The 20,002-nt window shown below is 47.0% G+C and overlaps 1 protein-coding gene across 1 annotated transcript in view; it reads left to right on the forward strand.

The window, feature by feature from the left end:
• Positions 1-20,002, forward strand: part of NOC4L (nucleolar complex associated 4 homolog) — a 97,980-nt gene that overhangs the window by 53,742 nt on the left and 24,236 nt on the right. Inside the window, exons 10-11 of the mRNA XM_078667887.1 lie at positions 6,728-6,788; positions 7,465-7,575. Of these exons, the coding sequence (XP_078524013.1) occupies positions 6,728-6,788; positions 7,465-7,575 (172 nt within the window). The remainder of the gene's footprint in view (positions 1-6,727; positions 6,789-7,464; positions 7,576-20,002) is intronic.

A 20,002-nucleotide genomic window follows, 5' to 3' on the forward strand; every position in this document is an offset into this window, starting at 1 on the left:
TCATGTAGGGCCATTCGAGGGTGTCGAAGGCCATTGTGGCTTCGAGGGATACCACCACTGCATCTTCACATATCGTATGGCATCTCCCCAACACCCCATTCAGCCGACGGAGATTAAGCGCAGTATTACGGTGGGGCATGAATCCGGATTGGTCCGGATGGACCAGAGTGCTGAGGACCGGCTGGAGCCTATTAGCCAGGACTTTCGCTAGTATTTTAGGTTCCGCATTCAGCAGGGAGATAGGCCTATATGAGGCGCACAGCTGCCTAGGTTTCCCCTCTTTAGGAATCGCTACGATGGTTGCTAGCCTTTGGTCGCGGGGTAATATCCCCTTGGACTTGCTTTCTTCGAACATGCGTTGGAGATAAGAGCTTAATGCCATCCGGCTTGAGCTTGTAGAGCTCGATCGGGAGTCCGTTAGGCCGAGCGCCTTACCAGGACGAAGATCTCCGATGGCACGCTCCACCTCCGCCGCGGTGAGTGGCGCCTCCAAGAGATCGCGCTCCACGTCAGAGAGGGCCGGCATCCTAAGGTCCGCTAGTAGTGCGGCCGAGTCTTCTTCCGGACGGTCAGACCCCCTACTATAAACTGCCCGAAAATGACGAGCAAATTCTGTGACTGTCGTGCGGTTCTGTGACTACAGAGCCATCTATTGTCCGGATTTCAGCCACTACCTTGCTCACCTGTTGTTTTTTGTCAAGCCATGTCAGGAGCTTATCCCCCTTGTCTCCCTGGTCGTAGATCTTACCCTCCCTAGTGGCAGCCATCTTCTTTGCTGCCTCCATCACCATCGCCTGGTACTCTGCGGTTTTTAGGGAGAGCCGATGACGCGCCCCGGGCGTATCCTCAGTACGCTCTACCACCTCCAACGCCCCCAAGTCAGCCTCAATCGCAACAAGTTGCGCCTCCCTCTCCTTTCGCCGACCCGCAATCGCCGACAGGGCCTCTCCGTTTTAAAGGCCTCCCATAATGTAATTGCCGACCCTACTGAACCGTCGTTGCTATCAAAATAATTGGTTATTGAAAGGGTCCGTGCCTTACGCAGATACTCACTGCGGAGGTACCAGGCATTAATAGGTGCTACGCCCCCCTCTAGCCTATTGCCCACAGTTAGGTGGGCCATAACCGGCGAGTGGTCAGAAATACCTCTTGCCAGATGTGTTGCTGTGCGCACTATTGTGTCCCGGTGTAGAGGAGTAAGGATGTGGTCCAGGCGGGAGAAAGAGTGGTGCGGTCCCGAAAAGAAAGTGTATTGTGTGTCCGTGGGGTGCGCCAGACGCCATATGTCCGTGAGGCCAAACGTCTCTAGGAAATCCCCCAACCATCTCTGCCCCCGAGGTATATCCCTGGGTGGGTGTCTGTCCAGTGTACCGGAGACTACTGCATTAAAGTCCCCACCTCCCCCCCCCCCCCATGAACAACTGCCCGTCCGGGAGGGATAGGAGGAGTTTACCAAGGTCAGTGTACGCCTGCGACTGGAGACCTGGTGGGACATATGTGGATACCAGGGTCAGCCTGCGCCCCTCCCATTTACCCGAGATTGTGGCAAAGCGACCCTGCTGATCTGTGTCAGTGTGGTCGGGGAGGAAGGGAAAGGTGTGTCGAAGAAGGATACCCACACCCCGGGACCTGGTGCTGAAACCAGAGTGGAATACCAAAGTGTAACCATACCTATTCAGGGCGTGGCAAGCATTGCCCAACAAATGAGGCTCCTGTAATAGCACGGCGTCAGGCTGGTAGTGCTTGATGAACTAAAGTACCATGGTGCGTTTGAACTTATCCCCAAGCCCATTTACATTCCAACTCAGTATCTTGAGACTCTTGTCCCATTTCTTAGCCATATCCACAGTTCACACCCTGCGTAGACCTTGGGACCTCTGCACTCCACTGGATCCGTTGAAAACCTCTCAATTGTGACCAAACAAACATTACCCCCCCTCCCCACACAGCCTCGCATCTCCATCCCTTCCTAGCGGACCCGGGGGAAAGGCCCCGATCCTCTCGCCATGTGCCATGTTCTTGCCGCGCCTGGGCAGCCGGCGCCGCCGTGTCAAGCTACTCCTGGACCACCGCTGGTGTGGTGAAGAATAGGGACTTGCCTCCAACAATGATCTTTAGCTTGGCTGGGAAAAACATCATATATTTTATGCCCCGGTCACGTAGCGCCGCTTTCACTCCCAAGAATGAGCGCCGTTCCTGCTGGACCTGCAGGGTGAAGTCGGGAAAGAAACGGATGGTGGCCCCCTCATACTGCAGGTCTCCCTGTTGCCTTGCCACCTGAAGGATAGCATTGCGGTCCCTATAGTTCAATATTTTGGCAATTATCGTCCTGGGCGGAGCCCCTGGCTTAGGTTTAGGGACTGGTGCGCGGTGGGCCCGTTCAATCGTAAACATTTTTGACAAACGTTTAGGCTTCAAATGTCGGAGGATTAGGTCTTCAAGAAACAGTTCCACACTTTGCCCTTCCGTTCCCTCCGGCACACCTACCACGCGGATGTTACTTCTCCGGGCCCTCCCTTCCTGATCCTCGAGGCGAAGGGCCATTTGGCTATGTTGGTGCACAAGCTCGTTGATCCGACCTTCCAGCCGTCTTTCAGAGGTCTGCAACGCTTTTATGCTTTTTACTCAGATCTGTGCGAAGCAAGTTTACCTCAATGGAGATTTTGTCCATTTTGGTTTCGAGGTTGGTACCTAGCGTTTGAATCGCGGCCATTATTGATGTTAGGGATGGTTCCATCTGGCCCGCCTGGTCCCCATCCGCCGCTCCCGATGGTCCCTGGCCCAGCGGCATCGCATACTTATCCAGTTTGTTCGTCTGGGTGGACACACCTCCCTTTGGCCTCATGGTGAACAGGCGGCGCCCCTGCGGCCCAACCGCCGGGACCGAGGGAGCGAGGGGCGGCTGTAGGGATTTCCGGCGTTTCCGCCTCCTAGTTCGTGTGGCCGGTGCCTTTCTGTGGCTGGTAGGACCCCAACCCGTCTACTTTAAACAAACTTGCGACAGTAAGTTCACCACCTTTGGGCCCCAGCGTGCCGACCTCGGTCAAGGGAGTCCTCGCCCGGTCCCCACCAGGCCAAAACAAACCGTTTACGGGCCCAGTGCGCCACCGCTCCAGGGAATGTGCCACCAGATTCCAGATCCACACCGCTGCACCTGGACGTATACGGCGTTATCTCAGGCCTTCACACTGTCTCAGGGCTTCCTCACCTCTACTAGTGCCAATACCCTGTTTAGGGCCCAACCACGTCCCGTTCCACGCTGCAGGGGTCTCGTCCCCCCGGGGCTCTTCAACAGGACCCGGCCGATGCCACCCTGCGTGGCCGGTCCGACCACTTCACCACCGCGGGGTCTCAGCCGCCTTGCTGTCGATTCAGGAGCCCCCCCCCAGCTCGGGGGTGCTCTCGTGGGCCTCGCATGACTCACCAGGCGCTCCCTTCTCTCTGTGCCCCAGGACCCAGCTCCTACATGGAGCCGCAAACTGGCGCCAACAGGATGGAATTTGGTGCTCCCGGGGGGCACCGCCCCCTCCCCCGCCTCCGCACCCCACCAGGCCCCACCGGGTGGTCGACAAAGGCGTGGCCCGGGCGCCGCGTCTGCAGGAGTCTCGATGGGCCGGCGGCCCCCTTCAGCCCCAAGTGATATAAGTAGGCCCCAAGCCGGGGCCTCGAGTTCAATTTCTCCCGGCCCGTGGGCTCCAGGCAGTCAGCCCCAGGCCCGCCGTGGCTAGAAAGATGGCGGCGACTCGGCCGGTTTCCGCTCCGGTCGAGGGCACCATCTGTAAGGGGGTCAGGGCGTAGATGTAGAAGCGCCCTGGCCAGGATCTTGGTCGGATGGTCACGGGGACAGCCTCGGTCCCGGCAGAGCTCGGGTCCTAGGCGGCCATCTTCGCCGGTGCCTGGCCACGCCCTATTTGCTTTTACTTTGATAGGTGGCACATGTTTTCTTTTTCGAAAGAGGATAATAATGTGAGGATTAGAACCACTCTACAAATAATGCCAAATACAAGAAGCCACCATGAGGTCTTTGGCTCGGTCTTGAGGCCTTGTTGGCTTAGGATTTAAAAAACAAAACAAATGCAGGGTCCAGAGCTGCCGCTATAAATAAATATACACTTGTAGACTTAATGCAGAATTGAAGCAAGCAGTGCATCTAGCTCAGATTCCAACAAGTCAAAGGATGGCATCCTAACTGCCTTTTTCATCAATGAGCACCCCTGCACTCTGGGCATTGGATTTAAGAGTACCCCCAGACCTGTTACTGGATTTCAAACGCTACTGGTCTGTACGTTCGCTGCTGTGACCTAAACCCATGTGCCTTACACTGCATGTGGATTTGACTTAGTTAGCTACATTAAGATGTTTGTTTAGACCATTCTGTACTGCACTCTGCTGCTTGTTTGCACAGTGTTGTAGTGTTTTCATAAAGGGTATCGCTGTTTTTTGCATCTTCCTGATCTTAATTGCACGTCTACTGAATACTAAGTTTTAATACACTATTTTAAGTCTCAATTAATTGATGTTCTACTTAATTAGAAGTAGTTTAAAAATGTAGTGCTTTTGATCTTGCTCATTTTGCTGTTTCACTTTTTATTTTGAATTAGTTTTTTTCTATGCTTGATCACTAATTTTATGGGTTTTCACAGGAACATAGTGTGGTTCTGAAAAATCTGGATTCATATAATAGTACTGGACTCGAGAATAAAAACTTCGTCGAAATAGGACGAATTTGGTATCAAAAGACCGAGAATGACGAGTACATCAAGTACATGTATTTTCGGCATATTAGAGTGACGATTTCACCTCGAAATCGTCATTTACCTTCTAAACCCTTAGCTGCATGTTGCCCTTTACATAGGCCTTAATCCAGTTGAATTTGATTCCACAAGGACACATACTCCTTAATCGACTTCTCCCTGACCCCAGTACAAGTTAGAACCATTGCCCCAGGCCGAACTCGTTAGGTCAGTTCCCTCCCAGTGGCCGAGCAAGATAGCATCTAAGCTCAACCAGCCATAAAACCATTTCAGCGCGCACACCTGCCATATCTCGCTCACATCTTTCTCCACTCCTTTCCTTCACTTTCTTTATGATGGAGAGGTGACCATTTTTATTAGGGGTCCAGCGATATCTGATGAAATGTTGGGCCTTGCCGGATGATTTGTTATGGGCAGCACGACGTGAAATATGTACATGTCATCATGACTCTGCTTTTCTTTTGTAATCAGTAACCATAAATGAAATACCACGAATCCAAGGAATGTTTTGCCCAAGGCTGAATATTACGTATAAGAAGAGAAGCCTGACTTCGTGAAAGTGTGCAGTCTCCTGAATATACTCGTATTGTACTTCTAGGACCCTGTCACCTTGGTTGCAGCCAATAAACTAATCTTTGACTTCACCTAGAAAACTCTGAGTTTCTGTCGGTCTGACTCAGGAGAACCCGAGGTCTCTGGGTGTTGATCCCCTGGCACCGCTGGGTTACCGGTTCTGTGCCGGTTCTTAAAAACCCAGTACCTCAATAGTCGCCCCTTCATTTATTAGATCTTGCGTACAGTAAACCTTAGTCTGGCTGCTGTTGCAGGCCTGTTGTGGACAAAACCAATAATTACAGTGGACTTTGGGCCAGCCCATTACATACCACTGATTGGCTTTTTTGTCAGTCTCATTTGCTTGCATCTTACTCGATGTCTTTCATTGTCTTTTGTTTGTCCTCAGGAGCCTAGATTGTTTACTATTCCTTTGATTGGATAATTTGTTTCTTTCCACGGTTCAGTATCAAGGCATTACTTTTTTTAATTCTGCTTCCAGCAATTCATTGGATTGTATGTGTTTTCTTTTTCTCTCCCTAGTAAAGTGCTTTGCCCCTCCCTAAAGCCCACCCCATACTCTGTGTTGCTCTCACACATTTTGTGTTGCTCCCTCACAAGTTTGCCTGTTGCATCCCGTGCCTCCACATTCTGCTTAACTTTTTTTGTTCCTTTTTTAAAATTTAAATGTTGCCCCACTCCGCTCCTTCTCCTCCTACTCCCACCCTACTCAGACATTTGCTTTTCTCCCCCACTCGCTCAACTCAACTGTTGCCCTCCCCCAATTGATTTTTTTTTTTTTTACCAGTTTTCGGAGGACTTGGCTGCTGCGATTGGCTTCTAGACAGTTCTTTTGGGGGTGGGGTGAATGCACTTTAATGATTGATTTATATTTTTATTTAGCACTCACAGATTGTTGTCCACCATCTTGGAGCATTAAATTGAAACAAAATGGCCTCTACCTCATGACAAACACATAAATGCCAATACGCTGGGACTGCTGCAGCATCACAATACATACGTTAACATCTGTGATGATTCATTCATGTGTATTCCTCATCCCATTTTTTTCCCCTTAGAGTTGTACGACGCCATCAAATAAGCATTTTCTTCGTTTTGGAACTGGAAACTGCATTGGCGAAAGCCCTGTCAAAGTCAAAAGGCGATCTATTGTCTTTATCAATGGTTGTTTTCTTTGTTTTGGAAATTTGTAATGCGCAAATTATTGTTAAATCCTGAAGCCCTCAGTGGCAAGTACCTCTTTTAGATTTTCATTCATAGCTGCAAATACTAGTGTGATAGTCATTTTGGCAAAGGACTCCTAGCAGTTAATGCATGTAATGTGTGCTCAGTTGGTGTCAGAAACACGGGACCTCGGTGGAATGCATGAAATAATCGGTTTTAATGTTTTTTTTTAATAGGTGGAGCCATCAGTCTACTGGCGTTGAATGGATTGTTTGTGCTGATACATGAACATAACCTGTAAGTTAAAGCAGACTTTAGTGTGTGCATTTGTGTTTTTGATAGCAGTTTTACATTTTAGTTCTTGTTTGTTGATAAAATAATTTCTCTTTCTCTCTGGTTTAAAAAAGTTGTCACTGCTTTTGTTACTCAAAAAAATAATCTTCTTGGTATTACACAATTAAGGGCCTGGTTAAGAGTTTGATGGATGTGGAACATCTACCAATAAATGGTAGATGTTTCTTCTTCCCGATTAGAGCTTTTATGGTTTCTAGAAGTGAAATGGGACATGCTATGTTTGGGGGATGTCCCTAAGCCAGTTCCTACTAGCGACTTCAAATTGATCACTAAAATTATGAAATGATGAACCTTGGTGTGTTAAGACTGCCACAAAGAAATCTGCGCTTTTACTTTAGTCTGTCTTTTAACACTTATTTATACCTTTACTCATTCTTTTAACATGCCATGGCTTTTTAAAATGTGTTAGCATTTTCTTAAATTTGTACATTTTATAGCCCGGTTCCTTTTTTCTATTTGGACCACGTGTCTAGAATTTCTAGGCCTCATAAAATAGCTAGATTACTGGGTAGTTGTAAGCAACTCCATACTGCTGGACCACGGCCCTGTTTATACTGAATAATCAGTTTTAAAAACATCTTTGTCTTATTTATTTATTTATTTTTCCTTCTCTGTCCAGGGAATACCCAGAATTTTACAAGAAGCTCTACACCCTCTTGGATCCACTAGTTTTCCACGTGAAATACCGAGGCCGCTTCTTCCATTTGGCCAATTTATTTTTGTCATCAACGTAAGTTAAGCTTGTGATTGAATTACTTTGTTTGGTGGGCTTTTGTTCCTTTGTATTTCAGTAGGCACTCCTGATTGGCTGAACCTCCCATGATATAAAGATGTCCATCATAATTACTTAGGGCTCCAACTGTGGTTCTGTAATTCTCAAACCTGACTGCATTTTAGTTTTGCCCTCACGTAGGCCAGTGAAGTAGGCCCAAAACAAGTGGCCTTGCCTTCTGAGTTCGTGCATATATTAATTTGGGTTTCTCTGGCTCTGAATGAACTGCAGAGAGAGTAACCCTTTTCACCTGAAACTGACCTTTTGCAAAACCAGTTTCACTAGCTGATCGTTGTCTGAGTTTTTCAATCACTGTTCAGGACCTCGTTAACCTTTAATTTCCTTGCGCATATCTTATCTTAAACAATATCTAAATGGTTTCTTTCCTTAAAACTTTCTTTTCTGAAACATGGGTTTTTGCCATGTGTCGTGACTGCCATCTGGTGTTACTTTTCATGTAGGCTTCAGAAGTTAGTCTGTGAACAAAGCAGTCTGACCTATTGTGAATCATATATATATATACATTAACCAAGGATTCCTTTGTGCATTGGAGTTAATTTCAGAAGCTGGCCTTTCACCTAGGAATTGACCCTGCCAGGCCAATTTCCCTGCAAGATCGTTATTTACTTTTCCAATCATCATCCAAGACATTTGTTAACTTTTAAGTTTCTTTACGTATCTGTTATCTTGCACATTATCTGAAACTACTTTTCTTGACTGTTTCTTCATTTCATGGGTTACGCTTTCAATTAAGGGTTTGTGCGGGCCTTCCAAATTATTATTTAGATATGCCTGAATATTAACTTGTGGGTTGGGACACTGTAAAATGAGCTTTACTGTATGATACTGTGTGATGTCATATATTTTCTATTGGTTGAATTTTGGTGCAGGGGCGTGCATTTTAAATGTACCTTTTTGTGTATAAATAGGGATGTCTCACCTTAGTAAAATTGAGCAGTTTCTTGAGTTGTACACCGTGTTGTATTACTGGGATTTCTGCTACTGGCTGCAGCTAATAAATTTGATCTCTGACGCCACCTAGAAGTTTCCGTGTCTCTGTATACCAAGGCAAGGGAACCTAGAGGACTTCGGGCGTGTCCCTGACGCCGCTGGGTACTTGAAAACCCGGTTCTTCACAACTTCCAGACATTTAGAAATTACAGTGATACTGCACTATGTCTGATAATTTCATAAATAAAATGTCTCTCGGAATCCTCCAGAGAGGTTAAAGGGGAAAAAAGAACATGTACAAAGGAGAGTTTTACAGACGTATCGCCATGCAAATGGGAGATTGCTTCCATTTTAGAGAGATGACTTTTTCTTTTGCTGGTTTAGGAGGCCCAACATTATATCTAGTTGTGGTATATTTTGATATAGCAGTTTATTGTAGAATCTGTTTGGAATGTTCGCAGCAATGGGAAAAAATAAAAAAACAGTCATGGTTTAGTTATTACCATGTGGCTTCATACTAAATCCCACATCTTCCACTCTTGCAAGGAATTTAAACCATCTCCTGGACACACTAAGTTATCCCTTGAGTTAGACCGGGGTTTAGCTTAGAGCATACGGATGCTGCAGAATGATTGTGATATGCTAACATGAAGATAGCACCTGGAGTACAAAATTTCCTTTTTGGTTTGTATGGATGCTAATGCAGATTAAGAAGCCCATCGAAAGCTAAAATTGTTTGGGGACATATAACCGATACCTTATTTTCCCTTATCCAGTGTCGGTAGTGCTTTACTCCTGCTTCTTTCATCGCAGCTTTCAGATTTCTTTGCAGTATAGCACTTGTCTTTTTATTTCTTCCTATTAAAAGTAGAGGATTCAAAGAACCAAAAAGAAAAAGCAGGACTGAATTAACTTCTTGAAAACAGACAAGGGATACTTGTGGTCTCTGATTGTGGGTCAAACAATAGTTGATAAGAACAAAAAAAAGAGCTTTGGCTAACTGAAGTGTTGGAAGTTTTACCTCTGGTTTACTATGAAACGCATTGATGCTGGAGATTGAGTTTCAGTTTTTCCTGCAACAGAAGGTGTGATCTTATGACTGTTCAGCAAATGTTACATCCCCTTACATCTCCTTTGAAGGACCCTGCAGATGGGGTTGGGTTTCGAAGTTGTGTAAAATAGCAGTTTACACTAGTTAAGCAGTTCTCCAAGAGATGGATGGTCCTTGACTTCATCTAGTCTGAAATATTTTGGTCTCCTGTCTGAGCCACGGAATTGCTTTGGCACAGAGAAGGCAGAGGAACTTGCCTATTGTCCTGCAAGCTGTCTGTGCCTTCATGGGAGCTCCAAACAGGGGAGCTCATGGGGATGTGGTTTTTAGCCCCTGCCTTGACTCAGGTGGCCTAGATGTATGTGTGCTCATGTGCTGCCTAAATTGACTGTGCAGAGCTCTGTGAAAACGTACTTTTGGGGGCACTTACCACGTCTGTTGCTGCCTAATTTCGCCCTGCTGCTGGTTTCCTAGGTCCCCCTCCCGACGCCGCATCCCCACACCAACGTAGAGCGGCCAGCGAGGAGAGGGGGGACTACAAGCCCCGAGAGCCTTTGCGGCGGAAGCCGCCACCGCCCTTACCGCGCCCGGAGGCGCATACATTTGAGGAGAGCCCCGGTGGAGCAGGAGCTCCGTGAAAACCTACTTTTGGGGGCACTTACCACGTCTGTTGCTGCCTAATTTCGCCCCGCTGCTGGTTTCCTTGGTCCCCCTCCCGACGCCGCAGCCCCACACCAACTTAGCGCGGCAAGCGAGGAGAGGGGGGGGGACTACAAGCCCTGAGAGCCTTTCCGGCGGAAGCCGCCACCGCCCTTACCGTGCTCGGAGGCGCATAAATTTGAGGAGAGCCCCGGTGGAGCGGGAGCTCAGTGAAAACGTCCTTTTGGGGGCACTTACCACGTCTGTTGCTGCCTAATTTCGCCCCGCTGCTGGTTTCCTTGGTCCCTCTCCTGACACCGCAGCCCCACACCAACGTAGCGCGGCCAGCGAGGAGAGGGGGACTACAAGCCAACGAGAGCCTTTGCGGCGGTAGCCGCCACCGCCCTTACAGCACCCGGAGGCGCATAAATTTGAGGAGAGCCCCCGCGTTGCGGGATCGCGCGCGGGTCGTGCCGGGTTAAGCCCGGGTGAAGGGCGGGACCGTTTGAGGCCGTCCGAGGCTGAACGTGGCTGGGCTGGGCCTGAACCCTTGGTTTTCTAATTTTAGGGCTCCATACAGCATCAAAGTAAGACTCATAAGTGCCATTAATGGCTGTATAATGGGACGATGAACTTTTTGTAGTGTTTTTATCATCCCTTTTTAATTTTATTTTTAATGAGGAATTTTGGTCTATAGTTTACTTAATATTCCATTCATAATAGCTTTTGTATATTTGAAATAAACTGTATATAGTTATCTAATGCAAATATGTCGAAGCGAAAAGGAAATAATACCCCTATTGAGCTGGCTAGTGCCAGGCTCGCCAATTACCTGGTGAAAGCAGTAAATAAAATAAACAACGAAATTGACAAAACAGAACAGCGACTTTCACTGGGCTTAGACAGTTTGCCACCAATGCCCTCGACACCTCTGGCTGCCCCATCTATAGTTAGTAGGGATTCAAGCAATCTAGTTAGCACAACCCCAGAGGCTTTAGCCCAAATACCAATAACACCTACTATACTAGTTGATATTTCTAATACTTCTACCCAGAGGACCCCGGCCCCTAAAACAAGAAGGGGCTGTAGAAAAGCTCAAACTAAACGAGGCGGAAACAATAATAGAAAGGGAGCCAAAACACCGGCAACAGGCACATTAGGTGGAGAAGAGTCAATGGATAACCCTAGCATAGTAAAATTAAATGCTGGTCAGTTTGACCAGTTATTTAACATCATGGGTGCCAAAATAGAAAATTTAATTAAACTTTTAACTGAAAAGCTAGACACTATCTCTAGAGAGGTCTCTGGGCTAGGTGACCAATTATCTGCCAATATTGAATTGGTAAAAGACCTAGGGACAAAGTAGAAGGACACAGGGTCAGTAACGCCGCCACAGGTATATCCAATGTAGTGACTGAATGTAGTGGGGAGATGAACAAGATAGTAGCAAGCAAGCCTAATCCCCAACCGACAGGAGGTAAGAAGAACCTGGTAGCAGTAGAATTTGAGAGTGGCCCGACGCCGAATGAAGTTAAACGAAGTCACACTTTAATTTACCCCCTGATTGTGCCCCATACGTGGTTGTTCTAACTAATGTGCCACCCCTTGAACAACATACGAACCAGAACCTACAGGAATCGCATTATTCTCTTAAAAATAAAACATTGTTCTGGCTCCATAAACAATGTGGGTTCCCTATGAATTATTCTAACCAGATCCTTACCACAAGAAGGGTTAATTGGATCGGCAATTCCCGAAAGAGCAGTGAAGGCGACTGTATTATTGTTAATTTTAAATATCCTCAACACGCTGCAACTACCCTGTTAAGAGCGGCTTCGCTACCATATTCGGACAAGGGTATAGGTTTACACCCACTTGGCTTCTTTTACAGCCGCATTATTAATGAACCCATTGATAAAGACAAAAGAGGTCTTTTTGCCCCTAGTAAATGTACTAACTTATTTCCTGTGTTTGAGGTACCAGTGTTGAATCGCTACCAAGCACTAAGTACCTTAGATGCTAACAATTGACTCAACCTAGATTGTAATACCAACTTTGAGGTGACTCCAGCTTGTCAGGTTGATGAAGAAGGGGAACAGCCAGTAGATCCTGGACCACCATATAGGGTCAACCCAAGCACGGATGCAGACGATCGGGATATGCTGAATAGTGATCATAACGTAGGGGCCATACAACAAGAATTGCCCACCCCAGACAGGACTGGGATCTGTAGTAAAAATGGAATATCTGTCGTTAGCTGGAATATCGCCGGACTAAACTCTAAGGGCGATATTTTGGGTTGGAGGAATTTAATCAACTCACATGACATAGTTTGTTTCCAAGAAACGTGGTGCACGAACTTTGTTAACTATGAGGACTATGTTTCATATAATTTATTAGCACAGAGTTCTGTGTCAGGAAGAGCCAAAGGTGGCCTTTTGATTTTAGTTTCTATCAATCAGTCTATAATTGTAAAAAGGTATCTGACTGTGGGTGCTCATGTACAGATTCTCTGGTTGCACGAGAGACATGGCCGCAATGTACTCCTTAATTTTTATAACAACATCATTGATAATACTCAGATGAAAGTTGTAAAGGATTTGGCCGTTGGCTTTATGAAAAATTACAAACAAGCGTGCGCTACGGCGTCAAAGGGGAGTGTACCCCTAAATTTAGTGTAAATAGAGGTATTAGACAAGGCTGTGTTCTTGCCCCCTTGCTTTTTAGGTTTCGGCTACCGTCCCACTGCGTAAGCAGTGGGTGGGCGGAGCCGAAATCTTTTGTTAGTAGTATGGGGGCCTGAACACGCGCCTCTTCTCCATTGGCTGACCTCGTAAATGCTGGCCAGCCATTGGAGGAGAGAAGCGTCACTGAGTTCAGGGCCCGCCTTGACGCGATTCGGGGGCGTTTCTGGGTCTTTTTTAAGTCCCGCCCTCTCCTCTTCCCATTGGCTGGAATTTTACCTTCCAGCCAATGGGAAGGGGAGAGGGCGAAAAACACGCCCCCGAACCTCAAATTGACCTTGTTTTTCTCGTTTCTTTCTTTTGTTTTATATAGCGCGAACTCGCCCCGAAGCTATCCGGGTGCTTTACATGAGCACCGGTTGTGTTGCAGACGGTCACATTCATTTCTAGTTATTATATAGTTTTTCCACAAGAATCACGCGAGGCCACACTCGGCGTCACTAGGTGATGGAATTATTCTCGGCACCTCAGTGTGGAACGGAGCCTTCGGTTGGCGTGAGAGCGAAGCGGCTCCTGCTCGGCGTTCACCCATTTGCCTGCCTTGATCCCCCTCAGCAGCCGGTGTGTTCTGCCTCGGCCTGCCCGGGAGCCAGGCACCGCCGCAGTCTGCGCACCAACACGTCTCGACTGTTTATGTACACTTTAGGGCGGGCGCGCCGAGGGAACAGAGCGAGCACTGTGCAGGCAGAGATGGGGCAGATAGCGCCATGTGGTACTGCTGCTCGAGGTGGGCGAGAAACCAACAACAGGACATAACCAACCCAGAGCCTACCACAAGATCTCAGGGAACACTCCCTTCCCCCAATCTGGCCAAGCTACTATTCCAGCTGCCAAGGAGAGACGGTCCTCCTAAAACGAACAACCTGACCAAGACATGCTAGCTTTACAGCACAGCGTTATTTAAAACGTGTTCGCTCATCTTTTTTGCAGCAGGTTAAGGGGGGTTGTATATTTCGTTTGCTGAGCGTTTTGAGTTTACTTGCAAAGTGAATCGCTCCATACCACATTTTTGATTAAACTGTCATGACCCCTTTCACCGGTCGGCTAATACATCCCTTTTTGCAAATGCACACATAAAAAACTGTAACATGGTTTACACGAGGCCCAAATACACGCAAGGAATTGGGCCCAATGTCTCAGTGTCGGGTGATGATGAGTTTCCCGGTCACAACCTGTATCCCCGATGCCACTGCATCTGCTGCAACATAAATAACAAAGCCTCTAGGAAGCATTCACATGTCTCAACACAGCCCCTATTGCTTGTTTATCCAGTAGCTGCACGAGGTTTGAGCCAGGGGCTTAGCTAGGGTGCAGTGGGCCCTACATTATGCGAGGGATTTAGCCTCACTGTTCACAGAGTTGGCAATTAAGTAAACTAAGATTGGATTGTCCCATTACACACGGTACCAGTGTACCAACTGCACTATCTGGAGCTACCGACCCCTGAATTTGTGACGATCCAGCATCTACAATCTGAGTTTGGTTGCATGGATTAATGCATAGTTCTTACACCGCCTACAAGGTGGTGGAACCAGAGGCGATGTTTCGGTGCTGAGTGCAGCTCACACACCAACCCTCAAGGTTCAGGCGGCACTACACCATCCCGCGCTATTGATGGCTGCACCCCTGGTTGCAACCGCATTTTTGCACGCCAAGATATCCGCGCACAATACGCCAGCCTGCCACTCTGCTTCAGCCCATTTTGTTGCCTGTCGATAATCATTAAGTTTTAATAAAATGCGTGTGAACCGTTTTGGCACGCAGGCTGCAAGAGCCACTGGGGAGCCCTCTAAAGGAGATGACTACATTGGATGGGAAAGCCACAGCACATAGTTAGCAACACCCGGGATGACTTGGGAGGGAGAGGTGTGGCGCCGCGGCCAGGGCGACTGACGCTGGAATCTGGAGACCATGGTTCGATCCACGGCTCCGGCGGCAGGTTAGCCCAGCACCATGTGACTCTGGGCAATAGCTCGCTTAATCTTCCCGACGGCCCCCAGCGCCTAGAGACCCTTACGGGTGATTGTGCGCTTTACAAAAATGTGGACTTTACTTGCCACTATCAATTAACACCATCTACGGGGGAAACAATGCATTAATCATGTTCCTAATTAAGCTAACCGTGACGGAAGACGCCCATGTAGGCTTCGTCTGGGTATTTTAAAATTTTCACTGTTCAGATGTACACATTCGAATACATTTTTCTGTGCCAATGAGATGAAAACAAATGCCGGACATACATCAAGAATTTACATTTCCTTGTTTTTTTATTTGTGTCATGTCTCCCAGCGCATTATGTTTCTCGTTACGAGAAGTGTCTTAAACCGTGAAGGAACATGTCAGCAAACCTTACCCACACCCTCCTTTCTCCACAGGCTTGTTTGTTGCCGGGATTGATTTTGCGTTTGCATCTGAAAATAGCGCCTGGATGCCGTCACACATGATGGCATCCATCATGATTACGTGTTGTTCACAACTGCTTCTAGTGACAGGACCACATTTAGATCGATAGGAATATTAAAATCTGCCCATACCGCCAGTAGTAATTACTAAGCTCCCCTACAGGAGAGGGCCAATTATATGGAAAACATTACTCGCCCTGCCGCAAAAGGAGAAGAGCCCGGAATGCTCAGCCATGCCCAATCAGTACAGGAACACGCGACCCTGACGGGCTTCAATCTTCAATCTGCCTCCTCGGCGAGGAGCTAAAACCTCGAGCTGTTTAGTCAGAAGCCCTACGTGTGAGCATATCCTTGACACAGGCGGAGAAAACGCGCTTTGACCAAGCCTGTAGCGAAATATTCAGTCCCAGCCGTCAGAGGGAAACATCAATCCACCCACCCGCGGCAGCCGTGCAAGAGCCCCTCCCTCTGAACACGTCTCCGTTTTGTAATCTTGCCTCGCTCACAGAATAGGCCCAGCATGTGCAGCTGGCCAGCCACCCCCTCTCACACAAACACAGGATACAGCATTTGTGTAGCAGTGGGAGCTTTCCTCACATGCAGATTTCACCAAACAGACAAAAGCACTACGTACAAGAAGTAACTCACCACCACCTTATACCGTGCAATGCAGCCCCCACCCCACGACCTTCTTCACTGCACATAGACATACAAGCACGGACTAGCATTATCTTTCTACTATAATACCCTCGCTCTTTATACTAAGCCATCCACCACCCAACTACTACGACCCTTGCCCTGCTCCAGGCACTTCCCTCCTAATAACCACTACCTTTTAACTTTCCAGTGCAGTACCTTCCTGTGGCTAATGCGCTTTTGCTGCTGCGTGTAGCACATGGCAATAACTAACCCTTTTTCTTTACTTCTCCAAGCAAGACCTGCCAACAACCACCACCCTTCTAATGCTCCCCACTGCAGGGCAGCGAATAAGAACCACACAGTTCCTGCTCCCTACTGTGCCTGCCAACAACCACCACTGTTCTACAACACGATGTAACACGCTCCAAAAATGTCCATACTTTTACCAGAACTTCACCACACTGCGGTTCTTGCCGGTAACAAGCAGCCTTTTACTGCTCCATGCTTCACATACAGTCATCGCCGTTCTTTCTTCTTTCTATCCTCTATGTAGCACCTGCCAATAACTACCCCTTTTTCCAGTGTTCAAGAGAGTGCCTGGTGTTATTCGCCACCATTCTGCCAGACGATGCATTCCAATAATCACCACCCCTTTGCTGTACCATACAGGATTGCCAAAACCACCTCCTCTGTTCTACTGCATCACCCACTGCGTGCCAATAAGTACCTTTCTTTTTCTGCTCCATGCTTCCTGTGTAACAACTGCCACCCTTTTACTGCTTCGTGCAGCACCCACTGAAAACGACTAAGCATCTCACCTACCAGTTTTCCTATACATTGCAGCACACGCGAATAACCACAAAACAATGTAGCACACGCGAATAGCCACTACCCTAAACCTACCTTCGCACCCTGTCTCTTTTTCACTCATTCTCTGTGCCACAGCTCACTTAGATTTAAGCTGGTTCTCTTTTCCTTTCCCCTTGGTTCTCAGTTACTATGGTTACGGCCCCCTATGGAGGACCACTATCAAATTCTGTACTTCTCCATAAATGTGTTTGTGTAATCTGCAGGTCACTGATTATAACGCCTGTGCGAACTAGTTTGCGGGGCTTCCAGGTCATACATGAGTAACAGGGTTCCAAAATGTACCAACGGAACCTTCAGCTAGTCCTAAAGCTTATCCCTGCCACAACACTGGGAATCCGTAGTTTATTACAATCTGCGTATATGCATATATGATTTATGCTATGGCATTTTTGTACTTGGTTTAACAAAAGCTATTTAACCAAAACCACAGGGTGCAAGAGTTAAAATGTGTGTAAATGTGACATTTGCCCAGTAGTAATAACTATGTGGATGTGTGCACGTTTATTAGTGGAATTGTTGTACATTTTTGGCCATATTTATTTTCACTGCTGTGACATAAAATAAATGTGGCCCAATAACACTTTATTTAGAGTAACCTTATTAATAACTATGTATTTACACATTTTTGCTACAGTGCAAAGGTCACATTCGTTTTTTGTTTTTTTACCACAGTACATTCCTGGGAGAGAATAAAAGTGACACGTGGAAATGCTTGAATTACTCTAAATCACTAGCAGTGCATTCCATGCTATCGTTTTAGCTCATCACTATCATTTCAGAAAGAACCAATCACTTGGGCCTTGATTTTGCTCCTCATCCCCCCCCCCCCATTTCTGTGTGTGTGTTTGTGCTCTGTGTGTGTGTGCAAATGCAATAGGTCTCGCATTTGTGAGAGATTAAGCTATTGGCGTTGTAAATGACAATGCCATTTATTTATCTGTTTTCAAAACCAACACATAAATACAAAATTTGTCATTTACAATGCCAATAGCTCTAACTTTTACAAAGGCGAAACCGTTGCATTGTAAATGCTTGTTACTTTGTTTATTAATGAAATCGATGTCGTTTTAAAATCTATTAATGCCGATGCCCCCCAGGTTAAAGGGGTCGTAGTGCCGGTGTTGTTATACGCGGACGATGCCGTGCTTCTATCAAGAACCCCCATTGGTTTACAACGTTTGATTGACAGATTCTCTGTCTTTATCAAGGACAGGAAACTGGTTATCAACAAAGGGAAAACACATACCGCGACCTGTGGGGTTAAAAGAAAGTTGCCTAATGCATTTTTTATAGACGGTCAAAAAGTGCTACATGTAGATACATTTTGTCATCTGGGAATAACCTTTTCTAAAGATAGAACATGGTCTAATGAGTTTACTAATGTTCGCAATAAGATGGCTAAAAGTGCTCATGGGGTCTTTAGATTTGCGACTAAGATTGGAGACAGACGTATCAGGGATATGCTCTAGATCAGAGGTCTTCAAACTTTTGTAGGTTGAGCCCCCCCCAGCTGAATTTTTTTAGATGTTGGGCCCCCCCGCCACCTGACAGAAATTTCTGGAATCTGGTACACTACATAATTGACCGCCGCGTACATATCACGGGCCATATCCGGCAGACTCACAATACTAGGCTATGTGCGTCACTACCGATGGTCCTCCTGCTGCTGCCTGCGTTTCTTAACTTAAAATGTGCAGCTCCTGCTCCTCCTGAACTCGCCGCTCTGACCGCAGATGACCGTGGTATTTCCAACAGTAACTAATGCCAGCTGCGGCTGATTTTCACTGTTGTCAATGCAGGACACCGTCGACCGTCTGCGCTAAAGATAGCTCATGGATGGTTCCAATGTGGTATCGGATCCCACCTGCACCAGTCATCCAAAGTCAGGGCTAGAGAGGCTGGCTGGCTGGCTCACGAGTCAGGGTCACCGTGCAGCGCCGGGGGAAAGGGTGGGGGGGTGGGCAGTCGCAGTGAGAGTGGGTGCAGCAAGCTGCTGTGCTCATTGGTTGCAGTATGACTGATGGCACATCGGTGGCGGTTATTTATCAGGCGACTGGGAGGGACCAAGCCTACCGGGCCACAGCCGGGCTCAGCTACTGTTATAATGGTACAAAGAACCTAAAACACACATTCTGAAAAAATATAAAGAATTATCATTATCAAAATCATAAAGTAAATTAGGTTTTCGATCATTTAACAATATAAAAAACACTTAAAGGTACTTTTGAAGCATATAAAAAGGAAGCTAAAAGGAAGTCTTAATCTGCTTGTGCTTGGCTATTCCTGCTTTCACAATCAAGCTTTGTCATATATCAGGCACTCGTTATTCTCACTCTTTGCATTGCCAGTCTAGGCCAGTTTTTCCTCTCTTTGGTATTTGTAAAATTTGGAACGTGATTTTCTTTTTTTTGTCATCCCATGGCTGTGTTTTTGTAAAGCTTATGTGTGTTTTTTGCTGAAGGACTCAGAAAAGCTGCACTGTCCGTGATGTACACCAAACTAACTGCCTCCCATTGTGCAATATGGATTGCGGCCGTCATCGGTAGTAGCAATGTAGGATAGAATTAACCCCGTCCCCACCCACCCAAAGATAGGGAGTCAAATATAGCAAAATTCGGGCAGCAAAGTGTCCTTTACGCCCAGGACGCGGTGCCACTACTCCTGCTGAACTAAAGGTAGGTAGGTAGCAAGTGGGAGCTGCAGTATCTCAACAGGGGTTACTATCACCTAGATTTGATTTTCAGCAAACACCACTAAGCCATCTTTATAGTGGGAAAGGGAAACTGCAAGTGCTAGTATGCTTCGTGTTTTGGGATTCAAAATAACCCTGGTGACAGGGGAGGGGGGCAGTACCCAGATATGCCGCAGATGCCTATAAAAACATCCTGCACACAAATGAGTGTTATTGTCCACGCTGCAGGGATGCCCCCAACCCAAGGTCTGTTGCATTATCTGCTCATCCTAGTCTTTCCGTCATGTGCGTGATGGGACTTGGACAGATTCCGTCGATGGTAACGTAAAACATGTCCAGCAATAGGAGGGAGTTAACAGAAAAAATAACCTGTTGCAATCAGCAATATGACCCAACT

This window comes from Lissotriton helveticus, chromosome 11 (genome assembly GCF_964261635.1).
Source record: "Lissotriton helveticus chromosome 11, aLisHel1.1, whole genome shotgun sequence".
Taxonomy (NCBI): Eukaryota; Metazoa; Chordata; class Amphibia; order Caudata; family Salamandridae; genus Lissotriton; species Lissotriton helveticus.